This window comes from Pollicipes pollicipes, unplaced genomic scaffold (assembly GCF_011947565.3).
Source record: "Pollicipes pollicipes isolate AB1234 unplaced genomic scaffold, Ppol_2.1 Scaffold_4881;HRSCAF=5763_pilon_pilon_pilon, whole genome shotgun sequence".
Taxonomy (NCBI): domain Eukaryota; kingdom Metazoa; phylum Arthropoda; class Thecostraca; order Pollicipedomorpha; family Pollicipedidae; genus Pollicipes; species Pollicipes pollicipes.
This window is the reverse complement of record NW_023596576.1, coordinates 32,656,748-32,684,254: the sequence shown is the minus strand read 5'-3', so window position 1 is coordinate 32,684,254 and position 27,507 is coordinate 32,656,748. Positions and strand designations below refer to the sequence as shown.

General features: G+C 52.5%; 2 protein-coding genes across 3 annotated transcripts in view; one reads left to right on the top strand and one right to left on the bottom strand.

Annotated features, from left to right (window-relative positions):
- Positions 1-27,507, top strand: part of sev (receptor protein-tyrosine kinase sevenless) — a 130,994-nt gene that overhangs the window by 85,369 nt on the left and 18,118 nt on the right. The window lies entirely within an intron of this gene.
- Positions 13,822-18,819, bottom strand: LOC119101096 (uncharacterized). Of its 2 annotated transcripts, XM_037224363.1 has the most exons (5): positions 18,413-18,819; positions 16,199-16,348; positions 15,845-15,949; positions 14,852-15,020; positions 13,822-14,563 (listed from the first exon to the last, which is right to left on the bottom strand). In XM_037224363.1, the coding sequence occupies exons 1-4, from the start codon at positions 18,687-18,689 to the stop codon at positions 14,896-14,898; spliced, it is 657 nt and encodes a 218-aa protein (XP_037080258.1). In that variant the 5' UTR covers positions 18,690-18,819; the 3' UTR covers positions 13,822-14,563; positions 14,852-14,895. The 2 variants fall into 2 exon arrangements, with proteins under 2 accessions (XP_037080258.1, XP_037080259.1); XM_037224364.1 differs by lacking the exon at positions 14,852-15,020.

Below are 27,507 nucleotides of genomic sequence, written 5' to 3'. Positions count from 1 at the left end.
GACCAGCGCCGGCGGGCCCGGCTGGGCGGGGTCTGGAGCAGCGTCAGTGTCGTCGCAGTCCGTCGATGCCGCTCGCCGTTGGTGACCAGCGCCGACGGGCCCGGCCGGGCGGGGTCTGGAGCAGCGTCAGTGTCGTCGCAGTCCGTCGATGCCGCTCGCCGTTGGTGACCAGCGCCGGCGGGCCCGGCTGGGCGGGGTCTGGAGCAGCGTCAGTGTCGTCGCAGTCCGTCGATGCCGCTCGCCGTTGGTGACCAGCGCCGGCGGGCCCGGCTGGACGGGGTCTGGAGCAGCGTCAGTGTCGTCGCAGTCCGTCGATGCCGCTCGCCGTTGGTGACCAGCGCCGACGGGCCCGGCCGGGCGGGGTCTGGAGCAGCGTCAGTGTCGTCGCAGTCCGTCGATGCCGCTCGCCGTTGGTGACCAGCGCCGGCGGGCCCGGCTGGACGGGGCTGTTAGCGCCATCGCCGTCACTGTCAACCGCTGCCCGACCCCCAGCGTGGGGTGCGCCGACATTCGACGGTTGTTGTGCGGACCGCCGCGTAATCTGATTGCATGCCTCAACAATAGCCTTTCAAGGACCAGGTGACCTCGTCACATCTTGTGATTACCATTTCTGCAGCGTAATTTGGAGGGTTGCGTGCGCGCGTGGGCTGCATTTACAATGTTGACAGCGCAGGATTTGTCCTTGTAGATGCGAGACACGTCAACTCAAAGCCACCTCAAGCGAGACGAAGGCGAAGCGACGGTTGGGTATGACGGCTGCCTCGGCTGTCAGCCCCGCGCGACTTCTTACAGTCCGAGCACACCTGCCTTGTGCGATCACACCTGCCTTGTGCGACCTGCCTTGCCTCTTACGGATACGCCATAAGTCTGGGTTAATCAATGATGGCTGCCGTGTTCCACCGCTGTCCTGTGGTTTTGGAACAGTATGCAAAGGAAAAAACCAAACCTTGCGCTGTCAACTCTTCGATTGGAGACCACGCACACTTTCAACAAACTTCCAGTTGCGAAGCCGTGAACTGGTTGGGTGCGAACAACTCAGTACATTTAAAAACAATTGGCAGCCAATTACTCGACATGAAATTGAAATTTCTCCATTTTTTGTCAGCAGATAAGCGTTCACGGAAACGTGTAGCAAAAACTATCATAAGCTGTATGTGACAAGACGAATCGCCCGCCGGTGTGCATAAAACTTCGGAGAAAAGTCCTGCGCTATTGACCGCTCTTCGTTGCTGGACCTCCAACTTTATCGAAAACATACTGTATAATTGTTTTAATGATTCGATGACATACGGCTAGCAATGCACACTGGTATGACTACCGCAGGCAAAGTCTGCCGTCAGGTTCGCTCTAAGTCCCGTCCTCGCAATAAACTAGACATTCCGATCGAGCGCGGGCAGGCAACTCTCTGGCACTGTGGGCGGTCACACCTGATTAGGGTGCAGCATATGGATTTCATGGGACCTGACGTGATTTGGTACCACAGGAGCCCACTACCTTTCTACGCTCATGGCCACAGCCTTCAGATCTCACACGAAACCCTTAACAAGCCTCGAACATCTACCGCTCCGCTCGAAGAGCGAGTCACACATGTGGCAGAAAATCACGTGGCGGCCTTGGCACGTTGGAAACCCCACCAGCTTGAAGGCAACGCGTTCGCTGGCATTCCCATGGTCACCTTAATACACAAGCTGCCATGACTGGCCGTGAATTCCGTGGGCTGCTAATAACGCCCCAGATTTGATCACGCCGTGCGACAGACGCCCAAATGTAATGACTCACGAGTCGAGGGCGGCGCCCGAGGCGCGCCTCGTCATCTCACGCGCAGCGCCGGACCTCGTCGGCCCTGACCCTGACGCCAGCGACAGCGCAGCACGGTGACACGCCGGCAGCTGTTCCTGCCGTCCAAGGATGCCGTCTGTCGGTGCTGGCCACGCACAGGGAGGCGGCCGGCTGACCCATTTCTCCGCTGGCTCCCCTCGGTCGGAAGCCGCGGCCTTGGTGCGCCTGAGGTCCGTGTTGTACTGTCCGGGTCGGCCGTCGGCTGTGGCCCCAGTTGCGTCAGGGGTCCCGCCTGACGACGGCCGGTCAGAGCCGTCGCGACGACACGACACAGGTGTCGCGGCGACACCTGTAAGGCTGTCGGTTATGACCCCAGTTGCGTCAGGGTACCGACTGACGCCGGCCGGCCAGAAACGTCATCGCGACACCTCTGGGACCATAACCGACGGCCGGCCAGAGATGTCGTCGCGACACCTCTGGCCTAGGACGCCATCAAAGCCTAGGCTGCGTTCGTGAGGCGTTGCGGCCTCATGACGCTCGTCCATCAGCGGCTGGCTCCTGCAAGCACCTAGATCCACCGCTGCTGTCATCGAGGTCATACATGTGGGCTTACATTCATGTGGGGTGCCTCGCTCCCCATGTTTGCTTCGCCTTTTGCTCCCTCCCTAATATGCAGCCCACTCACCCAACGTCAAATGGGCTCTGATGACAAGAATCAATTTTCGGGCCTTCTCGGGAACACTTCATTGAACATTGCACCAGTGCGGACGAACATGGCCCGTGGGAGTTAATAACAGCCATTTGCCGCCCTGACCCTGCTCACACTTTCACTGCGTCCCGCCCGCGGCGCGGTGCGCCAGTGCGCGTGCTGACCGCCTCGTCTAGACCCTCGCCTCGGGCTGCCGCCGGCGCGGCGACCCCTGACTGCCGGCCGGTCAGCCGAGGGTCAGCTCCGAGCGCGCCGCGGCTGTCACCGGCCGAACGAGCGGCGCCGCTCGCTGGCGCCACTTTCGGGGCCGGATGTCACCGCTGCTGAGCGTGTCAGTGGGAGCGAGGTGGCCGTGTCGTTGGAGCGAGGCGCCGCCAGCTGCTGCGACGGCTGGCGCCGCCGCTGATAATGGCCAGACGACGGCCCGAATCGGCAGAGTTTCTGGTGGCCCACCTCCCGGAGGCGATCTGGACTCGGACTCAAACTGCGGCTTTAAAAGACAGAGGACTGTAACTCGGACCCAGATCTCAGTGATTGCGAATCACAAGAGCGATTTTGAGAAATCATATACATATAATTCTGGCCGTCGCAAACCTTTTATTCGGACTTAAGTGAACTGACACTGAACTCAGAATAAACTCCACCAAAAGACTTGTAACCTTACTTTGTACCGTTTGGTATGGTTGTAGTCTAACCATTTGACCTTAGTTATAAGATATGCATGAACAACACCAGAATAATTTTGATGTACATTCAACGAAAGACACCTGTTAAAAACACGTTTTCGATAGCAAAAGCATGCCCTTAAATACCTTCTTGGCTTAGAGAGTTTGGGTTAAATAGTTTGGAGGTGTCAAAGTCGGTTCCGTTTGGTCTGGTTAGGTCTCATGGCGCTAAGACCCATGACCATTTTTGTCCTAAACGATTTTGCCCCCGGATGTCCATAGTCATCACGATATTTGCCACATGATCCTGTGAGATTCTGATGGATTTGGCTTCGGACTCAGGGTCATATGACTCGGACCCGAGTACCTAGGACTCAGACTACACTCATGTACAGCGGGACGGAAGGAACCTTACCTTTGACTCGGGATCCTAGGGTTCAAGACTCGGACTTGGATAAGAGACGCCGGGGACAGGACTCGGAATCCGCTTTTTTGTGCTCAGGCCCAGGGCTGTCAAGTCGAGGCTGAAGTGAGATCGACGGGCTCGGGAAGCTGCGAGTGGCAAGCACTGTCAATTCAAATAACTTGGAAATGGCTGCTGTCAGCTTTACTTCATTCTCCGTGCAGAACTTCGCAATCGCTTCTTGTCACGTCATGCATTCACACCAACTGCGCCATTCCGTAAATCATGTTGTAGCTTTCGTACAGTTTGTGCGCATATGCCATTAAATCACTTATAGCAGGTGAAGTTACCATATCCTTCCGATATTTAACGTGTATTTGAATCAACGATAAGTCGATACGCACATTAGCCATAAGAAATTCCTCGGAACCGCTAGCGAACAAAATAAATATGATAATTCATAAATAGCGAGCACGCATCCAAACTATTAAACTAGGCCTGACAAAATCCATTGCGGTAATGTAAATGCTGCGAGAAATCTCAGACTTTTCACTTTGACGCAATGTAAAAGAGATGGCAGCACATACCGTGGTCGCATTTTCATGGTCAGAATAGCACGCCTGGACACCACATCTCACCACGAAGGGAAGTGGACCGATCACAGGAGTCGACATCCATTGGCTCGCGTAGAAATCGAAAAATAAAAGATGGATATTGATGTAGCAGTCATGCATAATCAGTAGATGGAATGAGAAAGGTCTACGAAGAAGTCATGCAGGTCCCACTAGCGACCATTTATAGCATGCACATCGATGCAGCTGCCCAGGCGCGGCGGTGTCGAGTCGTGCCCTTCGCTCCGAGCCGCTCCGCCAGGCTCAACGGCCCAGGAACTGCTGAAACCCACCGCACTGGCGCCGAGAGCAGGCGAAGCGACCGTTGTCGCAGAAGCAGGTGTTGCAGTCCTGCTGGAACGACTCGCCGGGCCGGCAGAAACCTCCCTCCTGCTGTCCGCCGCCGCCGCCGTTGCCGCCGCCGCACTGGCGCCGAGAGCAGGCGAAGCGACTGTTGTCGCAGAAGCAGGTGTTGCAATCCTGCTGGAACGACTCGCCGGGCCGGCAGAAGCCTCCCTCCTGCTGGCCGCCGCCGCCGCTGCTGCCGCCCAGGCAGAAGCGGTTCGTGCACTGGAACCGTCCGCCCTTGCACGTGCACGTGTTGCACTGTTGCTGCACGCGCTGGCCCTCGCGGCACTGGTTGGTGGACGGGGCCGCTGAGCATTCGATCAACGTGCAAGCAATGCGGCCGTTGATGCAGTTGCAGGTGTTACAGTCGCGCTGGAACTGTTGACCAGGGAAGCACTCTGCTGGCTGAGGCGTGGTGGTGCCTGCAAACCAGCCGGAGCGTCTCACACGGCCGTCCGCCGGGCGGCAGTGGCGTCTCCAGGGAGGACAGGACCCGCTTACTGGTGCCGGCGAACGCTTACTCCCTGAACACGTCACTGCCAGAAAGCACGCCATGCGAACTAAGTACGGGTTATACATTTCTCGGAAGTAATGTCAAATCAACACCGGCGGGCGGCGACAGGACCGAACGCGGCAGTACGCGCAAGACAATGAGTAAGTACTGCTGAGCACTGCATGGTTAGGCGGTCGCCTGCGGGATAACGTTAGGCGGTGTTTTGTTAGAAATGTTATCGCGCAGGACCGTGTGTGTGCATGCCGTTTAGCAATGCTACATGTGCGTAATGCTCGTGCATACATAACCGCACATACATATCCACAGCAGCTTCCCACTCCTTTGGCTGGGATAGCACCACACATTTCACTAAACGCTAATATAATTATGCGATGTATTTCCATCACCAACTCATGCTTCTCAACATTTGCTTTTGCATGCATCGTTTATTTCTATCGCCATTCATCGCATTTATTAAGTATAATGAATCATATTTGTCTTTTCCCCGTTCAAGTTTAAATAACATGCTTCTTAGCAACGATTGCCAGTATCAGGTCATGCCAGCAGACAGAAGATATTGACATAGGAATTCGGTCATCCCAGAAGGGCCATGTTGGAGACTGTGTCGTGACAGGTTTGCTCCATGCCGGCTGTTGACCGCACCCGCGCGGTGCAACGTCGCGTGTTGTGTTATCGTGTGAGATAGCTTCGACGCCACCAGACAGTCGGCGTCCTGTGAGCGGTACGCCGAGCAGAGACATTCGACGGCTTCCAACCACCTGGACCGTGCAGAAGTTGCAGACACCGTCAACAACTGTTTTTGTGCGGCTCGCTATCTATCTGTGACTAGTTTTCGTAGAGATTTACCCGTGATGCCGGGAAAGATGTTTGCTCCAGTCTGACCCGTCTGACCAGTTTGGCCCTGGCCTCCGAGCTGACTGATGAAGCCTCCGGCCAGGTTCTGGATGAGTCCGCCGATGCCGCCTCCTGCGAAGCGGGTCGGCGGGCCGGCCGCAGTCAAAAGGCGCGAGATGGTGCCGACGGGACGGCACGGGGCGGGGCGGGGCGGGGCGGAGCGGGACGGGACCGGACGGACGGGACAGGATGGACAGGACGGGACGGGGCGGGCGGCGAGGACGGCCCAGGGTGGCGGGGGCGGCCCAGGACGGTCCAGGGCGGCCCAGGGCGGCCCTCTGGCTCGGTCCGGCAGCCTCGGCACCGGCACACCCGACACCCGACATACGTCGGCGACGGTGACAAGGCAGGCACACATCACCGACAGTCTGAACGCGTGCCGGCCGCTTGATATGAACGGATGGAAGTAGTTTAAAGTCCTTGTTGCGCTGCTCGTGCAATATGTCGCCCTGTTCTTGGGGGCGTAATTCAGGACTGTGTTTTAAGCACGCACATTCACTTTAGCGTAAGGGGTATATTACAGGGTGGTGCTGCTGTTGAATAAGGCGCTGCGTGTATGTAAATAAAACGACTTCTGAGCGTTTTTTAAGATGTGTTTTTGATTCTGGTATTCTCAAAAGTGCCTCTGTTTAAAAATAGGTATACTGTTAGAGCACAGCTCATTTCTAAAGTCATCCAAGCCTTCTAACTTCAGCATCATGTGTTGAATGTTGTTCCTCGTGTTGACAGCCTACCGTATTCACTTTCTTGTTCAATGCCCTCGCTTTATCTATTTATTTAAACGAAAAACGAGTGCGCAACGACAGTGCCTTTTTGCAGTGCCATGGAATAGGATAGATGAAAATGATATATACATATACACGCACATATATATATATATATATATATATATATATATATATATATATATATATATATATATATATATGTATGTATGTATGCATATATATGTATATATATATATATATATATATATATATATGTATATATATATGTGTATATATATATGTATATATATATATATATGTGTGTGTGTGTGTGTGTGTGTGTGTGTGTGTGTGTGTGTGTGTGTGTGTGTCTGCGTGTGTGCGTCTGCGTGCGCGTGCGCGCGTGCATGTGCGTGCGTTCGCGCGCGCGCGCGTGTGTGTGTGTCTAATACCTTTTGTTTGTATTGCGATAAGGTGCATTGTGTTGCAGTCCACTTCATACCTTTGTCAAAGTGAAAGCGAACGTGCAACGCCGGTGGCATTTTTCGTAGCCATGTTTCCACACCACTTGTGCATATTTACAGTGTCACATTTTCGGATTTCATACGACATTTGAAGAATTCGAACAGAATTACACCACAAAAAAACAGGGCACCGCACGATCAGGACCGCCGGAGGAACGCCGTCTACGTTATGGCCCTTATTCCACGTGATAACGATATGTTTTGGGGCCTTTCCTCGCCACAGCCATTTGGACTTGAGATTAAGATCTGTCGAGGAACTAAATGAGCCACATTTTCTTGTGATGGAGAACTTGTCATTTTTTAACTTGCCTTTGATGCTGCATGTCTACTCGCGCTCCTTGTTTTCGAACAGCCTTCGCACGGTTGGCAACAAATATAATGAACTACGAGTTTGAATACCTTCAAACGGAGTGCGATGTAACCATCATTGAATAAAGCCAGCAGCTCAGCAAACAGCTAGCTGACCGACGCGCTGGTGGCCGGTTTACAACCTTCGAAGCCCGCATCAGGCAGGAGCAGATGGGCAGATGTGTCGTGCATCGACGGCATAAACACATCCAATGGCATGGTATGATCAAGAACATCGGGACAACTCCTGCTCTGTCATGCCTCTCACGCCTCGTCAATTTAATGGCAAGGTATGATCAAGAACATCGGGACAACTCCTGCTCTGTCATGCCCCCCACGCCTCGTCAAAGCACATGGACATCGGGACAACTCTTACTCTGTCATGTCCCCCACGCCTCGTCAAAGCACATGGACAAGGCATCCTCAAACCCAGAGGCTGCGAAAATAACGTGCCCGAGACCCTGCATGTAGCCTCATTAGATCGCGAACGTTTCAATAAATTGTTCGGTTCGTTCCAAACTTGTACCGAATTTCGTTCACTTGAGACGTGTGAAAAAGCGATGTGTCCATTTGGACAGCTGACAGTTCTAAAAACCTAACCTTGCAACTTGAGCTTGAGAAAACAAAAACGCAGGTGGAGCGGGATGGATAAGCAGTCTCTGCATCTATATAAAATATGCCTCATGCTTGTCGACATGGACGTGAGATCCCAGAACTTAGCCAGGCCAGCAAGACCTTGAGGCTTATATTTTGAAAACGAGGCTTCTTAACCCTGCTTTGCTTCAGGTGAGCTTGATATAGAGGAGAAAGGCAGCTCCTAGTTTTTTTCGGCATGATGAATTCAAGGCTCCTGCGTGGAGTTGGCGACCCTGAATATACCGGGAGCTGCGAGTCAAACAACGTTGTAGTGCTAAATAAAATTGAATTGACCGTTCTATAGTGAGAGGTATGCTCAAAAGAGGTGTAAAAGAATAAATAGAGAGAAGTGTGCTCATCCTCAAGAGATCAGCACAACTCGAGATGAGCATCTCAAGAGATGCTTACACTCAGGAGGAGCACACTTCTCCGAATGACCGCAGCTCGAAATGCTAAGTACCGTCAATGTGATCGTGATTTAGCACTAACGTCGTTTAACAAGGACCTCCAGGTATATGGAAGGTCGTTAACGCTCCCTAACAACTTTTAACATTTTTACCTCAGGTTAGTCAATTTGCAATGCTCTCCACCAAAATGGATCCCGAAATATCCCACGGCAAAATCTGAAATTGAAGTCTTTACCCTAGAAGATCCGTTGACAAACACACTTTTAAAGTAAAGAATCTTGAACGTCAGAGGACCTTGCAGAAATGGACAAAACGGACCCGCCATCCCTAAAGTCCTTTGGGACTTTTCCAATAGAGCTGCGATTCTGAAAGGCTTTGCATCAGACATTCACAATCCAACACGGGAAACACACCGCCGGGCTCCACGCCCGTCCGCCTGCCTCAGCAGAGCTTCGTATCCGTACAGTTGAGGGTCGTCGAAAGAACTGCCTGCTTTTCAAGTGAACACACAGCTACAGCATCAGTGAAGAGCATCGGTCCAACAGCGGCAGGCGCCGCACAGCGGCCGGGCCATTTACCTGGCCGCCTCTGGGCCGCGGCGGTCGTCAGCAGGCAGCCCACGACAAGGAGGAGCTTCATGATGTTCACGATCAGGGAACCGGCGCCGACCAGTCGTCTCGAGCTCTCCGCTCGCAGTGCGGCGGCGGCGGCGGCGGTGGCGGAGGTGGTGGAGGGTCGCCAGCGCCGCGGGCTAGAGCGGCGCTCGGTCTCTCGGCGCCGGCACACGTTCAGGGAACTGCGCGCCGTTCATGGGAGCCGTTCCGTACCGTGTTGGGCAATACCGGGGAGGGTCACCCAGACGGCAAGAAGGACGGCTCGCGAGAAGGGATGACTCGAACGTAGGAGTTTGGACGGGGCTGGAGGGGGAGGGGGGGGGGGGGGGGGCGAGCAGGGCGAGGTGATAGCGGAGGTGAAACCGGATTGTACTAGTGCGCGCGAAGGCCATTTTTTGTAGGCTTCTTAAAGTGTCGGTTGACGCCACAGCACCCGGGTAGCACGCATCTAGGGAAGACACATCTGATTGGTGCAGATAGGTGCGAAACACCTGTCAAGTTTTGTAACAATATCATGCCGAGCTATCGACTTCGTTTCACTGCGGCATAAATGGCAGGCACTACCCAGAATGTTAACACATTAACACCGGACAATACTACCATCCAGAGGTGAAACCCCATATGCTAATTTCTAGTCACTTAGCGTTTTTTATACTATCTGATTTGTTTTCTCATGCTGCAGGCGGATATTCAAACCAATAGTTGAAATTTTCACATACTTTTAGCTAAAAGAATTGGCTCAAGGTTTGTGAAAATTTCAGCCGATTGTTTAAATTACTGAAATCAGCATGAGTACATGAATCACGTGACATAAAAGGTGCAAAATGGCTGAAAATTATTATCTAGGGTTTTACCTTAGGACGGCAGAATAGCCACCGGTGCATTGTGCAATAATATATAATGCAGTGAGGCTTCATGAAGGTACATATAAATATATGCATTTTACCGTAACAACTTGCTGCGTGTGTCTCGTGCAGAACTGGATCTTCTCGTCCCGGCCAAGACGTACACCCAGACACTCAGATGGATCCTAGGACCCTTGTTCCGGACCACTCCCCTCCCCCATCTTCCTTTCCTCCACGATAGAACGTGGGTGTCCGGGATCTGTACGTGCGGTCCAAGCGTGTGCCTGCAGTCGACCACTTCCGCCAGGCCTTCCATCTCCAGCCTTTCGAAGATGTCGGGTTCACACGCGCGCGGCCACAGCAGCGTGTCTGCCGGACGCGGCTCCGCTCTGGCCGCGCTCTTGACCGGGGTGACCGCCCGCGCAGGGCCTCCCGCCCCGCCCTGCAACTCTTCCCTTTCGCTGGCGGCCGCCGCGGCGCTGCCCCCGACGCTTTCTCCCGACACAGACCGGGCCAAGCTCGTCTCTCTCCGCACACACGGAAGAGGGCCGACTTAGTGCGGAGTTGACAGCGTACGCTCTGGCATTGGTAGGCGCTGAGAAGCGCGACGGACGAGTAAAAGGCATGGACGGCTCGGGAGCGTTACTTCACTTCATACGCGGTCTTTCCAGGGCAAACAGTGCGGGCGGATAGCCCACAGAATGAGGCGTTAGGACCGAATAGTAAGAGCGAAACACTGGTGGGTAGCGTTCTACAACCACCGTCAATATTTTTTTCTTATTTTTTAAATTTGATCTGAGCCCTTTGAATGGATGGATTTCTGGGATCAGCGCTCACGCCAAGCAGAGCTTGTTGTGTGAGCCCTGACCCCCACCGTGCGATCGCGCAATTCCAGGCCACGGCAGAATTTAGTGGCGAAAGCTTAACGTGCCGTAACAGGCCATGCCTCCCAGGGGCAAATAAAAAGCGCCATAAAGCGACTCGAACCCACCATGCCACGGGTGGGTGTATCGGAAGGCAGACACTCGAACCAACTGAGCCAAGGGGACGGACAAATAATTAAGAGTGGATCTAATGGACAGAGAATTCGTGTAGTAAGTAATGCATTCATGTCCGGACTTATATATGCATACGACGAAAACGTGGCCAGCAAGCAGTTCGTCATTAACACATCTGATCGAAATTTAAAGACGGTCACGTGTTCGCAGTTACGTCAGGAACACGTACCAATGTCCACATTACCTGTAAAGGGCCAATGTAAGACCTTATGCCAGGTAGAGATAAAACCGCAGCACACGGAAAAATATGACCTGTAAAGGGCCAATGTAAGACCTTATGCCAGGTAGAGATAAAAACCACAGCACACATTACTCAATCATTAGTGCGTCGAACACATCTCTGGAAACGGTTGAAGTGACCTGTAAAGGTCTTCGTATTTGCACCAGGCGATTGGGGTGACACAAGCGTCCCTTCATCACTCGTCAATAATGTATCAAATTCAGATTTAAAACGGCCACATTGGACGTCACGACGTCAGGTGTATGCACATTTAGCAGTTCGAGGAAAAAGTGGTGAGTAGCAGGTACGTCTAATCCGCCAGTAATGAATCTAACCATGAAATAAGAAAACATCAAATGGCAGCCCGACATGCTGTTACTGCTAACTCAGCATACAGCGATGCAGTCATCACCACTGTCACCGCAACTCTCGGGGGACGTTCATAATTACCGCAAAGTAGGTATAGTTAATATATATATATATATATATATATATATATATATACCTGTGTGTGTGTGGTGTGTGTGGGTGTGCACGCGTGTCAGTGGGTCATATGGCTCACGAGTCATAAGGTAACGAGCCAGAACTGAATTGGCTCTTTGATTTTGCAAGCCGTGAGCCCTGCGCCAGATGATTCAACACAAGCGATGGGTCTAAACTGAGCTTCACCTATACGAGTGAAAAGGCTATCAGCCATGAGCTGAGTCGGATTGCAAAAATTGTGAGCCGGTCCCACGCCAGCTAAAAAAGAGTCGAGCCGAACACAAGAAAACGCCCGACAAAGCTAAGTCAATGCTGATTGGCAGGTCACACCGGATATTTTCAAACTTTTGGCTGCAGATGGAAATCGCCTGTAAGCCGACATGACCTTTTTGCTAAAACCACATCCTGAAGGCACATTCCTACCTGCTGTCGGCCTACCCGTGTAGTGTTTGCCGACTACAGTGGTGAGGAAAAAATACTTATAATTACGCCCCAAAAGTGCAGCCCTGCGTTCACGTCATTGTGGGAGCGCTACCGGCCGGGCATGTCAATCGCTCACCGGCCGACATGACGTTTCTTGTTCGAATCCCCATTGACCTCCAACTCCTAAGCGCGGCCTGCCTGCCAGTAGTCACGTCCAGAATACCACTGATGCCGGAAAAAAACAGTCATAAAGCCAGAATACCACTGATGCCGGAAGTCATAATCGCGCGCGAAGGGTGCATTTGTGTACCTTCGACAGCGCTAGAGACTCGGGACTATCAGCTTCAAGTACAACACACTTGCGATTACGGACTTGGCCTTACCCGGTCGATCACCCTAGGTGCATGCCTCACTGAATGCTAGCGAGACGGCCGCGGCTGGCGACTTCCCACGTTGCGGCGTCCAATTAAAACACCTAAAACTTCGGGAAACATCTGGACAGCAGGCCTCACGCTCCGCCCAGAATGCAACTCGATCTGTTGCCCCCCCCCCCCCCCCTGGAAAAGTCGGAGGCGTAACTTCGGGAAACATCTGGACAGCGGGCCTTACGCTCCGCCCAGCTGTTGGCCCCCCTGGAAAAGTCGGAGGCGTAACTTCGGGAAACATCTGGATAGCAGGCCTCGTGTTCCGCCCAGAATGCAACTCGATCTGCTGGTCCCCCTGGAAAAGTCGGAGGCGTAACTTCGGGAAACATCTGGATAGCAGGCCTCACGTTCCGCCCAGAATGCAACTCGATCTGCTGGTCCCCCTGGAAAAGTCGGAGGCGTAACTTCGGGAAACATCTGGACAGCAGGCCTCACGTTCCGCCCAGAATGCAACTCTACCTGTTGGTCCCCCTGGAAAAGTCGGAGGCGCCGCCCATGATCGCCCCAGTTTGCGGAGCCTTTCCACGTGCAATTAAAGCCACACACATGAATCCATCCACAGAAGCATGGTGCAACGAATGCGAAGAGAAACCCGATGGCCGCCGAGATTGGCTTTATTGTAGACAATCGAGCACAAAACCAGATTCCGCAGCCATCATCGGTTGGATACGAGACCAACCCGACTGTAAAAGTCCAGTAGAAAAATACGCCCAATCGGCTTATACTTCGGAACGGAATGTGCATCAAGTATTAATGGCAATGTCTTCACACATGCACCGCGTCCTGTATGTTACAGAATGAGCGTTTGATACGCGAGACGGGAGCTAACGTGCCATACCCGCACATGGTGGCGCTGGCCGCGCAGGCCCCACACGCCACCAGTGAGCGTCAGCAGTCTTAATGGACGGATAACAAGTGCGACATACAGTGAGATACAGGAACAGATTCACGGTGTGGACGGATCGATCGAGGTCACCACGCAGGCAGTACTAGGAGACTCCGGCCATTCTTCGCTATACAGTACCGGTAGAGCCACAGTGCGTTGCGTGGCACGACCTCAGTCAAGCACAGACGATGATACCCTTCCCTGCGAGGGATGCGCCAGCTTTCGAATGTTGACTACGCTGCTCACTCAGCCCAAGACGTTGACTTAGTCACTGGACGGGAATCAGCAGCACAGCTGTGCTGGCGCGCGCACCGTACCCCTCCCCCCCCCCCCCCCCCCCAATTACACACGAGTGCGCGTTAACGTGCCACATGATTGTAACAATGTTCGGTGCTTTCTTTCACCCAGGCCATTCGTGCAGAATTGAACGTACTCAGTATCACTAAAAAAAATTTACACATATGCGGACTATCCACAATCAGGCAAAACAAAAGCGGGTTCAGACTGAACGTGTGGCAAATGTGCCGAGATTCTGTGAGCCGCGCCAATGGCTGCCGCGTAGGCGGTGGCCATTCATGGTTCAGGATGCCGGTTCAGGCGTGATCCACTGGCGGCGCGACGGTCCCCCAAAGCCGACCGCCGTCACTGAAGCCTCTGCCACTCTAAGACGTGCGCCTATCGCCGTCACTGAAGCTTCCGCCACTCCAAGACGTGCGCTTATCGCCGTTACTGAAGCTTCTAGCATTCCAGGACGTATGTCAACTGCCGTCACTGGAGCCTCCGCCACTCCAGGAAGTATGCCGATCGCCGTCAACCATTGTCACTGAAGTTCAGGCTCAGCCGAGATCGACCGAAAGCACCACGCGAGCTAGACGGCGACCGCTGCAGTTGCGGCGCTAACTGAAGTGCAGATTCGGACTTTGCCGACGGATGGCGCCACGATCGCTAGTAGTCTCCCGCAGCCGCCGCGGCATTCACACTGCGAGCGATCTTCTTGTTCGTGATTTGAGCCTCGTTCCACACCAGCACGCAGAGCACGAGCTGCAGGAATGCAGCCACTACCGCTGAAACATAGGAGCGTCGCGTTCAAGACCCAGAAACTTGGAGCCCAACACGTGCCCGACCAAGCAGCCATTCTCGTCGCTAGTTAGGTACATAGCGCGTTCATGCCATGATAGGTTGTAGCGTTACGGGTGCAGCATTTACAGGTTTCAGCGCATGCAGCAGTAATGAGCTCCTGCACTCCGGCGCTGTTACCCCTCCGGCGCAGGGCACCCCAGAGCTGGTCCCCTGCCACGCCCGACGCACCTCCGCGTTAGTCTCGCCCGCCGCAACCCACTGGTTAGCCTTACCCGCCGGCCGCCGAAGCCCTGAGTTAGTCTCGCCCGCCGCCCGGCTACACGGTCGAGTCAAGCGTGCGCGGCTTGCCGGAGTAGCGGCCCTCCAGCTTCCGCTGCTTTATCCGGGCATCCACCAGGAATAGAGACATGTCGACAAAGGCGAGAAAGGCGGCCAGGACACCTGGCGGCACCACGCCACAGTCAGTGCACGCAGCGACACGAATCAATGATGGGCGAGAGATTGCGGAGATTACAGTGAGGGGCGGGCCCGTGATCGTTGAGTGTGAAGTGGTCTGCCATTGCCGCTGCCGCTGCTGTTGACACCGCCCAGTGCAGATTACCAGCCGACACCGGTTAGTTTCAAGCAAGCGATATCGCTTGTCATCAGCCGACCCCCGGCCACAACTGACGACGACACCCTGCCCACACGCTGAGCGCCACCAGATGAAGCAGATGCACGTCTGTCAGCGCCTCTCCTCTCTCTGGACAGCATCATCTGACGCCCACCCGCCAGACTCGAGGTGTACATAACATGCACCGCTCGCACTCCCCTGACGACTCGGCGGCAAGCCCGCCAAGGGCCCGCCAGCTGAGTGCGTCAATGTTCCTTGCTCGCGGGGATTCAACGTAAGCACAGCGCCATAACCATCTGTGCAGACGCAAACGCGTCGTCGCGATCAGCAGCGGACCCTGTCGAGCGGTACCATGTCAAAATATCAGATATATATACAATATATATAAATATAATTCTGATGCACGCATATATATATATATATATATATATATATATATATATATACATATATAATTCTAAAGCGTGACTTGAAGCAGATAGTTCACACATACCAAGAACACATGGGCTATAAAGCACCAAACAGCTCTTTTGTCGTCTATTTAACCTGCAATGCAGATGCGCTCGATTAGGAGCATGTGATTGTCCTTGTCCGCCAGCTCGATGGACAGGTCCCGAGTGTAACGGAATGACGGTGTGTGACTTGGACCTACCGAGTCCGTAGCTCCAGGAGAGGTAGTTATGCTGCTTATCCGTGGTCCATTCGTAAGAGCGTCCCATCGCGCCAAAAATGATGACCGCAAACGTGCCAAACACTCCTGTAAGAGCGCAGACGTACCACGTCACGGGGAGTCGTTATCGTTACCGGAGACGATCGGCGAACGATCAGTCATTTAACGAATTGCTGCGTAATTTCGGCACTGAAAATAGGTCACAATCACTGCCCACTTCACTCTATGCATGCTTTACCCACAAATCCGCAGAAAGTCGCCACTTTCCGTCCACCCGTCATCAGAACATCCAAACACATCTATATGCAGAGCGCTTGGCTGGCAACCATGGCGTACCTGAGAGCGCCATCAGCACGGCCATGGTGCGCAGGAAGCAAACCTCGCGGTCCTCGTCAATGCAGAGGATCAGCATCACCACCAGCACAGCGCTGACGGCCGTACACAGGAAGCAAAGCGTGTAGAACATCTGCACTGCTATGAAGAATGCTGAAAATGAGGACAAGTGAGCGTGCCATGCACAGCACTGAGCCTCACCTCAAAATGGTGACTACACTTTCAGTAAAAGAAGTTTTAAAGCAGCACCCCAGCCATGGGGATGGAAACTACTCAAAAATAATGCCATCTCTTTCCAGGTGTTTTGCTGAACAGGACATAATGCAGCCACAATAAAGCATATTGTTTATTCATGACTGAAATGTTTTGAAGTTAACTACAAAAAACTGGTACAACCAACCTATTAACAAACCATCCCCCTCCCCCACCCACCCCCTCCAACAAAAAACCCAAACCTGTCCTTCACAACAATCTATAAACTATTTATATAGCATTTACATTCTGCAAATTTAGCAGTTAGGTTTCACACTTCTCCACACAAATTTCAATATAGTGGTTAACAGCACTGGTTAAAGCAGACTACACTACAGGCAACCCCAGACTGGTGGTTTCATGTGTCTGTCATTGGGGCTTTACGACGCACTGAGCTGCTGAGGCTATATGGCGTCACCTGCCTCTCACCCTGGCAGGAGGGGCGGGCACCGCAGGGAATCAAGCCCATACCTCTGGTTTCCCAGATGCGCAGTCGTTAACACAGACACGTTAACCACTACACTACTGGCAAAGTCAAATGAGAAATCATGACAGTACGATAGAGCTCGGATCAAAGCCAAAGCTGGTAACTCCAAAACTTGAGACTGCAAACAAAGAGCAAGATGCTGAATCTGAAACCAGTGTTCTTGATCATGTATATCTGAAGCCAAAGCCAGCAGGAAATTGGTTCAAACCAAAATCTCACTGCCAAGAGAGGAAACTGCAGTTTTTTATGTGAAAGTTAGTTTGTACACATACATGGAAAGGCAATTTTATGTAAAAGGTGATTTTGAATTTACCACTTGCATTTGTTTCAAGAATGGCATATAGTCAAAATATCAATATATCTATCTCTTCTTTCTTCTGGTTATTTTACAAGGAACAAAACAAACAGCACTGTCTTACCAATATGAATAGCACTCCTTGCAAATGTGCTTCACAACTTACATACTTAGGTTAGGTTACCCTTAGACCTTCTCAAGCTCTGATTCCATTACCTCATTAGAACACTGAAGTTAAGCTTTACTTAATGCACAACCTTGCATTGCAGCACACAGATAATCATCTGACATTTCCAATCACAGACCATGATTTCCCAACTTTCCCTACAGAGCATCTCTTGTGATGGTGCAGTCAGCAAAAAGTCATCTGCTGCGTGAATGCCTATGCCTTCGCCCACTAAACCAGATGCCTAGGCCTGCTATATCTGTACTTACTACATCTCTGCTGAGTACACCCCACAAACACATGTGCCAAACTTGGGCTGGCCCAAATTATGCTGAATGTTAAATCCACAGATTTATGATGAGCATATGTTGCTGCTATGCAAGACATGCCTGCATTATGCTTCATGTAAAATGAATATTCTGAAATCTGGGAAATGGCATACTACCTCTCAGTGCAATTTTCTCTTATCTAAAAGCATCACAGGGAATCAAGCCCTATGGCACAGCTCTTTAGTTGGTCCTACATGTCATGAACATTAACCAGGGAAAGTACGGTCCCAATGTTGCACCTTGAACCTGGGGCACACCACTGGCTACTGAAACCCACAAAGAGCAATGCCCCTCCAACATTGTTCCCTGCTTCATGTCAGAAAGAAACGCTTTGAGCAAATTCAGTAAATCGCCATTGATGCCATTAGTCCTGAGCTTGGAGATCAGAGACGTGTGTGACGACTTGAAGGCGTTCCTAAAGTCCAGGTATGTGTCATTAATCAAGACATCCTCATAAAGCAGCTCAAAAGCTGAATTCAGTGTGAATGAAAACTGACTTGAGCCACACTAAAGAAAAGCCAGGTTGAAATTAAAACTGTTAATGAGGAACATTGCTGAGGAATCAAAGGATGAGGAAAACCTACATAAACATACATTCTGTTAAGACTATGGGTATCAATAGCAATTTTTCTCATAGCTTGGGATCATAGGATGCAGACCACAGCTCATGAACAGAAATATTACTTACGGGGTGTCAGATGACCTCTGATCTCTGAGTAGCCTGTGGTGTATGCCTCAAACAGCCAGCGGCAGCCACTGAAGAACTGCCGTAATGATGAGTCTTGTGGGTCTGGCAAGCTTCTAAAACAATGTACCCAAAGACCCATCTTTTCCAGCTTTGCTCCATAGAAGCGATCATCACTGGCAAGCCAATTCTGCGTGCTGAACGCCAGCACCACCAAAACGAACGTGAGAGCAAGGAGACCAACGGCCCATTTTCCAGCTAGACTTCGATTCTTCGTCATGCTTTGAAATTTGCTGGTCCACGAAACAAAAACTTTACTAGATAGGAAGAGAAAAACAAGAAATTAAGATTAAAACGGCTCCGCCACTACCCACAACCAAGCCAGCAAGCAACAAAACAAATCAAACGGTGACGCCCGCGCTGCATTGGTCTACCTTGACCCAAAACCCAACCCACTAATTTACCAGTGGCTATGCATTTTTGATCATTTTACTTCATTCATTATTTAAAAATCTACCATTTTCAACAGCCATTAGTTTTAAAAATATAGATACAGTATAAAACGAATGTAACTAAACAAAGTTTGTATCATAAGAAAATTGTGCTCTGCATGCACAACATTTATTACGTCATGAAAGTCCTATTTTGAGACCATATATTTGGGACGCCATAACCTACAGCCTTGAGCGGTACCACAACGAACGTCTTGTGCCGCATCGCGGCGCAGGAGCAGAGGCGAAGCACGGCAAGTATTATTCCCGGCGTGCACCGTTCCCGGTCGCGTCCCACGGGGGTCCTCCACGTGCGGTGATTTGTGGAGGTGAGCGTCGCGGCTGTTGTGTTGGCGTAGCAGTGTGTGAGGCTGTTTGAAGGTGGTGAGGCACGGTTCGAACCAGGGAGCACGTGGCCCCACCGGTGTTCTCCAAGTAGACGTCACTTATTTTTCAGGGATCAAAAACACTAGGTTTCGATCATGCGATCCTCTTGAAAACTGGTCGAAAGGGTGCTTAAGAGATATTGTTTTGGAAAATCATGCTGGTTTTACCATAAATCCACTTATATGTGACATCAAAAATGCTTGTGCAATGACACCTCCGAGCAACAGTCGGGGCATGCATGTCACCACATAGATCTGAGGTTATTACACTCTCATGACCAATTGCAGCATTTATAGAGCCGAATTTTCAAGAAATTATGATTATTTAAAGTCACAGTCAGACCAAAATGTCCCACTGCACTGAGTGAAGTGGCATCTACCATTGTGGCCCTCAAGTGACATAGGTGCTTTCAGTGTGGCTTGGGCATACATGTGTGTCATATTACCTCAGGCTCAAGCATGGATGTATGTCACATTGCTTTTGTAAAATAGTGTTTGGAGGATTTTCTGAAAATTGCTATTGCAGCCTTCTAATTCTTGGAAGCATTGTCTCTGGTTGCACTGAAATCAGTGGCAACCATGTGTCAAACCCACAATGCTCATTTCATAACATGCCTGTGCTGGATTTGTTTCCTCAATCTGGCCTCAGCACCAGGCATCTTCACAGTTGGTTTAAATGCATTTTTGTAGTTGGCATGATATTACTGTTCTAGAACATGTCTTCATGTCAACAATAATCATAGAACAGCAGGATTACACAGTCATACTTTCAAGACCAGATGCGGTATCACAAATGGGACTGTGCATGCATTGATATGCATTGCATCAGATCACAGATGACACTGCTTGCTGATTGAATGTGGTAAGTTATATAATAAAAGGGTAACACAATCTTGACGAGACGCATCATATGCAACATGGTTTGTAAGGCCTAGCTCCATACTTAGTAGACAGCTGCACTCTGTCAGCCATAAAAAGAAAGGCTGTATATCAGTGTTCATCTGCCTACTCCTTGCCTGATTCACTGTCCAATAGACCACTGCCCCAGGCAAAGGGATATTCTAGTCATGGCCAGCATTGATGAACTAAAACAATATTCCTCTTGATCCTGATGGTCACTTTTGATTTGCAGAGCTTTGTGGATGTTCCTGTGCCGAACCATTTTCACTAAGTGAATGGTTTTAGGAATAAATGTGATGCAAGGTTGGCAATGCGTAGCTTATGTTAGTGGCCAGAATCCTTTTTTAGCATCTTTGTAAGTAGGGCAATGACAAGCATAAAAAACAAAGGACTATCTGGACAGGATTCATCACTGATTTTTGGAACTGTTCTGTACAGCTGACCCCCCCAAAATTTCTGCAAACTTTTATGCTATATACTGAAAAAGTATATACTTTTTCATAAGTACTACTAAAAAAGTATATACTTCATAGCTTGTGTATTGGCAGAAGAGTGTTGCATGGGGTTTTCCAGACAGTTATACCACCTCTGTTTCCCCAAAGATAGTTTTGCTCTTGGAGTTCACAGTGGTTTTGAGTGGTGGGTTAGCTATGTTCCCTTTTACTCCCTGAGCATGCTCAATATTAATGCTGTGATGATTAATTGAAAGAAAAATATTAACATCATTTCCTAGGTCTCAATGTACAGGCTATTGATGGGCCCTGATCAGCCATATTATCTCGATGTATGTATTTTTCAGTGAAGAAAACCAGTAATTTGTTGTATTGAAAGCATAAATAATGGATTCATCAAATGTCCCAGCTGTGGGACCAACAAGAAAGAAAGAAGGAAGATGCGCCAGGCAGGCAGAGTCCCACACAAGCTCAAAGAGCTTTCTGCAGCTACGAATGTTTTGAAGAGCAACAAAAAGAAAAAAACAAGCAGGCAGCCATGGAACAGGCCGAGAGATGTTGAGGATGATCCATTCCCAGGTGAGTGGCAAACACAACCAAATGGTGCATGGTGTGGACCACATGCAAAGTTGTCACAAATGTTTGCTTTTGTGTGGTGATATTGTGTGCAGTTTTGAATAAAATAGATGGCTGGTGTCATCTGAATGGGCTTTGCTTATTTTGCTAAGCCTGGGAAAAACAACAATAGCTGTGCCACTTGCATGGTATGAGCAGTGTCTGTTCAAGAAGTCATGCAGAATGATTACTGGTCATAATTACACCCAAACCAATGATTCATTAGGTTGACTTTGTACACAGCCATGTGTATGTGCCGTACACCAGAGCGTAGCATGACGCGAGTGTCCGGTGCGTTCGCCTGTACCCTGCGTAGCCCGCTTCCGGGGCGCGTTCCCGGGTCGCCGCCAGCGGCGTCCGGCCGGCGCACGGACGGCTCTGACCGACTCGCGCCACACCAGGCGACCGTGCCACACTCAGACGCACGGCTGGACAAGTACGACTGGGGCGACGGCCTGGACGTGTCGGCCGTACGGCGCGGGCCGCACCAGCAGCGCGCGCGCCGGCGCGAGCGGCTGGCCGAGCAGGCGCTTCATCAGATGGCCACCAGCGAACTGCTGCTGCAGGAGGAGTCCGGGTCAGTGGAGCGCGCCACGTTCGCCGCCAATCGCCGCGGCCGCAGCCGCAGCGCGAGCTGCTCGCCCCGTGTCGCTTACACGTAGAGGGGGATGAGCCTAGACTGTCACGTTTTGTCTTCAGATGCTGTAGATGTGGTACGGGGGAAGGGAAAGAGATTCTCGTGGCTAGAAGATGGATCAGGAGAACTCCCATTTGTCGCGGGTTCGCGAGTGGAGAATTCCCTGTGCATGCTGCACTTTTCGAAAGAGACGTTGTGACCTGATAAATGGTTTGTTGTCGTTCTGACCATCGTATATGCTTCTTCTTCCATACCTTAAGGAAGTCCAAAGTAGGCTGCGCCGTCTGATCTGCTCTCGTATCCCTCTGGCTTGTCACGACACCTGATGTCTTGCGGTGGAGTGTGGCGGGCCCGCCGTGTGTCACGCCTGAACTCTTCTCGCTCGGCAGGTACCTGGAGGCGGACGAGGGCAGGACACTGTCGATATCTCGCAAGAGGAGATCGTCGGCGCCGTCGACATCACGTCGGCGACCAAGCGGTTCGACCTGCGGCTGCGGGAGTTCGGCCCGTACAGCGTCGACTACACGCGGAACGGACGCCACCTGGTGATGGGCGGCGCGCTCGGCCACGTGGCCGCCTTCGACTGGGTTACCAAGCGGCTCATGTGTGAGGTTGCCGTCGGAGAGTCCGTACACGATGTCAAGTGAGCGCAGCGAACGCGGCGACCAGAGCCGCAGGGAGGTTATGGCCGTGGCAGTCATGGCCACAGGGAGGTTGGGGCCTGACGGTAGTAGCCGCAGAGAGGCTGGGACCGGGCGGTTGTGGCCGATGGGAGGCTGGGGCTGTTAAAACGATGACTCAGGGGAAGCTGTGGTAACGGCTGCAATTGCTCTAGGAATACGAGGGTCGTCGAGATCTATCCTTAAAACGTGAGCGGCGCACCTGTCGTAAACTGCAATGACATTTGTGTTGTTGGAGTGGAAGAGTGTGAATAGGGAACATCAGAACAGTAAAGCCCGACCGTTCGTCGGGCCTCCGTCGCGGCAGAATAGTGTAAGCAACACTTTGCCATATTTTGGCACCTTGAAAGTGTTTAGGAATGAGAGTGTTCTACATTGTGTAAGGTTTTGAATAGAATAGCCAGCTTGAAGGTCATCCGATTGCAGTTAACAGCCCTACCTTTCTTAAGATCTAAGTCTCCCTAGTTTCTGAGCCACCCGCCCGCTAAGATGACGCAGCCTGTTTCGTGCAGACTATTCATGGTCACTAGACGTGCATTACGCCACAGAGACGTCATTCGAATGCTGCCACCCCATTAGGCATGCGGCGTGCAAGGCAAAGGAAGAATATGATCGTCAAAGTACTCGTGTATGGCGTTTGTGAGCACGGTTTTCAGATATCAGGTACTTTGTTTGCATCTCGCCCAGTGTTGTGAAGCATTGTAAGATTCAAACACGAATCACGTATTGTGGTGCATAATGCAAGAAGTTGAGCATGGGCACGAGACATTACAGAAATGAGATGCATAATAAGACTTGTAAATATAAAACTTGTAAAGTGAGGCTGGTGATTGCTTCAGAGTTGCGCCATAACTGAGCATGTGAATACAAGTAAACAACAAACTCACGGATAAATATGCAGGAATCCGGCGAGAAGGGCCAACAACACGAGCCCATAACAATATCTGCTGTAGCAAACTCGTCTAGCGCCGCCACTACCATTTCTCGCCTGGTTAAGGTACTACAATTTGGTGCCGGGGCGGCACACACGGCCAGTTCAGCAATATCTCTAATTTTATACGGTTGTTCCATGGCGCAATCAGACAATGCCGTATTAAGGAACATGTTCCCTGAATGGATAAATTGTGTTGTTCACGAGCAGTCTTTCACTTCGATATACCAATAGTTGCAAGTGAGACAGTTTCATGACACCTTCAAACGTGGAACATTCCCTTCAACCAGATTGATATAGATTGCCGTGGAAGTGAGCTACTTTGAATTTAATGTTTTTGGCTGGTGCTGGAAAGAAGTGCTTTGGTGTCTTTCTCCTGAGCAAGATAATAATTATGGGCAGCTGCCACCGCCGCAGGTAACTAAAAAGTCATTCACCGTGTCGGCCGCCCCAGCGCCTGTCGCTGCCGTGTGATCGAAGGTCTCGTGTGTATCACTTCACGTGTCCCGTTTGTTCTCAGGTGGCTTCACAACGAGAACATGTTCGCGGTGGCACAGAAGGAGTGGGTGTTTGTGTACGACAGCCAGGGAACGGAGCTGCACTGCCTCAAGAAACTCTACCGCACGCTCAAAATGGAATTCCTGCCGTACCACTTTCTGCTGACAACCTGCGTGAGTTTTCCCTCACGGCCATTGGCTGACACGAATAGGCCGTCTTGGGCTTATCTGATGTGCCTGTTTTCTTCTCTACCCTGCTATTGCATGCTCACTATTTAGCCTTCAGCAATAATCAGCGCGTTGTTGAAATCTCTGACGGCTGTATACGCAGGCACTGAGCGGCCGACTTACCCGCTGGGGCAGGGGGGGGGGGGAGGAGGAGCTGGCCACCTGGTGTGCGGCTTCCCACCATGCCTCTCGCCCTTCCCCTGACCTTCGCCCTTAAAACCAAGTGTGGCCATCTCAGCTAGCTGTCATTGACGCTGACCGTGTCCTCCAGAGCGAGCGCGGCCATCTCAGCTGGCTGCCACTGACGCTGACCGTGTCCCCCCCCCCTCCAGAGCGAGCGCGGCCACCTCAGCTGGCTGCCATTGACGCTGGCCGTGTCCGCCTCCAGAGCGAGCGCAGCCACCTCAGCTGGCTGTCACTGACGCTGACCGTGTCCCCTCCAAAGAGCGCGCGGCCACCTCAGCTGGCTGCCACCGTGTCCCCTCTAAAGAGCGCGCGGCCACCCCAGCTGGCTGCCACTGACACTGACCGTGTCCCCTTCCAGAGCGAGCGCGGCCACCTCAGCTGGCTGCCACTGACGCTGGCCGTGTCCCCTCCAAAGAGAGCGCGGCCACCTCAGCTGGCTGCCACTGACGTTGACCGTGTCCTCCTCCAGAGCGAGCGCGGCCACCTCAGCTGGCTGCCACTGACGCTGGCCGTGTCCCCCTCCAGAGCGAGCGCGGCCACCTCAGCTGGCTGCCACTGACGCTGGCCGTGTCCCCTCCAAAGAGCGCGCGGCCACCCCAGCTGGCTGCCACTGACGCTGGCCGTGTCCCCCTCCAGAGCGAGCGCGGCCACCTCAGCTGGCTGCCACTGACGCTGGCCGTGTCCTCCTCCAGAGCGAGCGCGGCTACCTCAGCTGGCTGGACGTCAGCACGGGCAAGATGGTGGCGCAGACGCAGACGCGTATGGGCAGGCTGGGCGTGATGTGTCAGAACCCGGCCAGCGCGGTGGTGTGCCTGGGTCACGCGCGCGGCGTCGTCAGCCTGTGGACGCCCGGCCTCTCGGAGCCGGCGGCCAAGGTGCTCTGTCACCCGCACCCGGCAGGCGGTGGCCGTCGACCACAGTGGCGTGTGAGTGACACTGCGGGCGAGACCGGCGGCTGGCGGCGTAGACGACGCGCTGCGGCCGAGCCGTCATGGCTAGCTGTACACCTCGTTCCATGCGGACCAGGGGAGCGTCTTGTGCGGACGCGGATGCGCGGCCGCGATTAGCATGCAAGGAGCTGTTTGGGCGATCCGCTTCCGTACGCTGGGCTACGACCTCTACACTGGGCTAGGTACTTGGCTACTCACCAACCTGTACCGCCTAGTTTGGTCGACCTGTTCTTCCGCCCTGGGTTAGGTACTGGGCCACCGTCAGCGGGCGCGCTGCACCCAGCGTGTCTGACCCGTCCCGTCACCGTGTCTGAGGTACGTGCGCCCAGTGTGTCTGACCCGTCCCGTCACCGTGTCTCAGGTACATGCGCCCAGTGTGTCTGACCCGTCCCGTCACCGTGTCTCAGCCACCGTCAGCGTGCTTGCTCCGCCCAGTGTGTCTGACCCGTCCCGTCACCGTGTCTCAGGTACATGGCTACGGCCAGCGTGGACCGGACGGTCAAGCTGTGGGACTTGCGAACCTACGGCTGCCTGCAGTCGTACCGGCTGGGCGCCGGGGCCAGCCACCTGCAGTGGAGCCAGAAGCACCTGCTGGCCGCCGCCGTCGGCAACACGGTCGAGGTGCGGCGCCTCTCATTGGCTGATGGAGACGGCTTGTGCCGTGGCTTCTCCCAGCTGTTTTGGTCAGATACTGAATATCTTGTGCTTCGTCGGTGTGTGTTACACTTTTAACAAATGACGCGTGATGTCTGGTGTGTGTATGCGCACTTCCTCTTCAACACTTTGGGTGGAGGTGTCGAGCTTGTGTAGTAAGCTAATCAAATGCGAGGCTAATGCGGTACATTATCTGGATGTGAGTATTAATCTATGACTGGGCCTTCCTGGGCACATGGTTTGAAAAATATTGAGCTTGGTTGCATGGTTCATACATTCCAAAACGATGGACCACCCGGGAATCACTTATCGTAATCATGGTGTTTTGCGCGTTTTTTCACCTGGTGACTGATGGTGTGGTGACGCCTGTTCTTTTGGTGGCAACCGCTGTGATGACACCTGGTGACCTGGTGATACCTCTGATATGATCACACTTGCTCACGTGGTGACCGTTGGTATGATGACGCCTGTTCACTTGGTGACCAATGATATGATGGCGCCTGTTCACCTGGTGACCGATGGTATGATGGCACTTGTTCACCTGGTGACCGGTGGTGTGGTGACGGCTGCGGTGGTGACCAGGTGTACCGGGACTGCGTGTCCACGCCGCCGGACCGACCCTACCTGCGACACCGCATGTCGGGCAGCGTCAGTGGCTTGCAGTTCTGCCCGTACGAGGACGTGCTGGGCGTCGGACACCGCGACGGCTTCACCAGCATACTGGTGCCCGGTAGGTGGCGGTGCCAGCGGCGCACGCGCGCAAAACGTGGGGCGTTGGCCGGCACACGTGAGGCGCGAGGGACAGTGGAACACGGCTTCTTTGTGGGGTGTGCTCTTCAGCGCTGTCCCAGCAAGCTTTATGTGCATGATGCAGTTGAGACGAGAGCGGAGGAGAGGAGCGTGTCACGTCGAAAGGACACGCACGGAGCGCGTCACGTCGGAAGGACACACACGGAGCGTGTCACGTCAAAAGGACACACACGGAGCGTGTCACGTTGAAAGGCCACACGGAGCGTGTCACGTTGAAAGGACACGCACGGAGCGCGTCACGTTGAAAGGTTGCATACGAGCGTGTCACGTTGAAAGGACACACACGGAGCGTGTCACATCGAAAGGACACGCACGGAGCGTGTCACGTTGAAAGGACACACACGGAGCGTGTCACGTTGAAAGGGCGCACACGGAGCGTGTCACGTCGAAAGGACACACACGGAGCGTGTCACGTCAAAAGGACACGCACGGAGTGCGTCACGTTGAAAGGACACGCGCGGAGCGCGTCACGTGGAAAGGACACGCACGGATAGATCATGTCGCGTTACTCGTCTCGAGCTTTCCATGCAAACTCTCAGTAAATAAGTTCCCAGAGGTTCCATAGTGCCACTTGTTCCTTCATGTGCGTATGAGCGTTTCACATTTATCCAACACTAGTGAAATATTCCGGTGTGTTTGTCAGCTTCCGAAATTAAACATTTGCTGTTAACACGTGAGCGC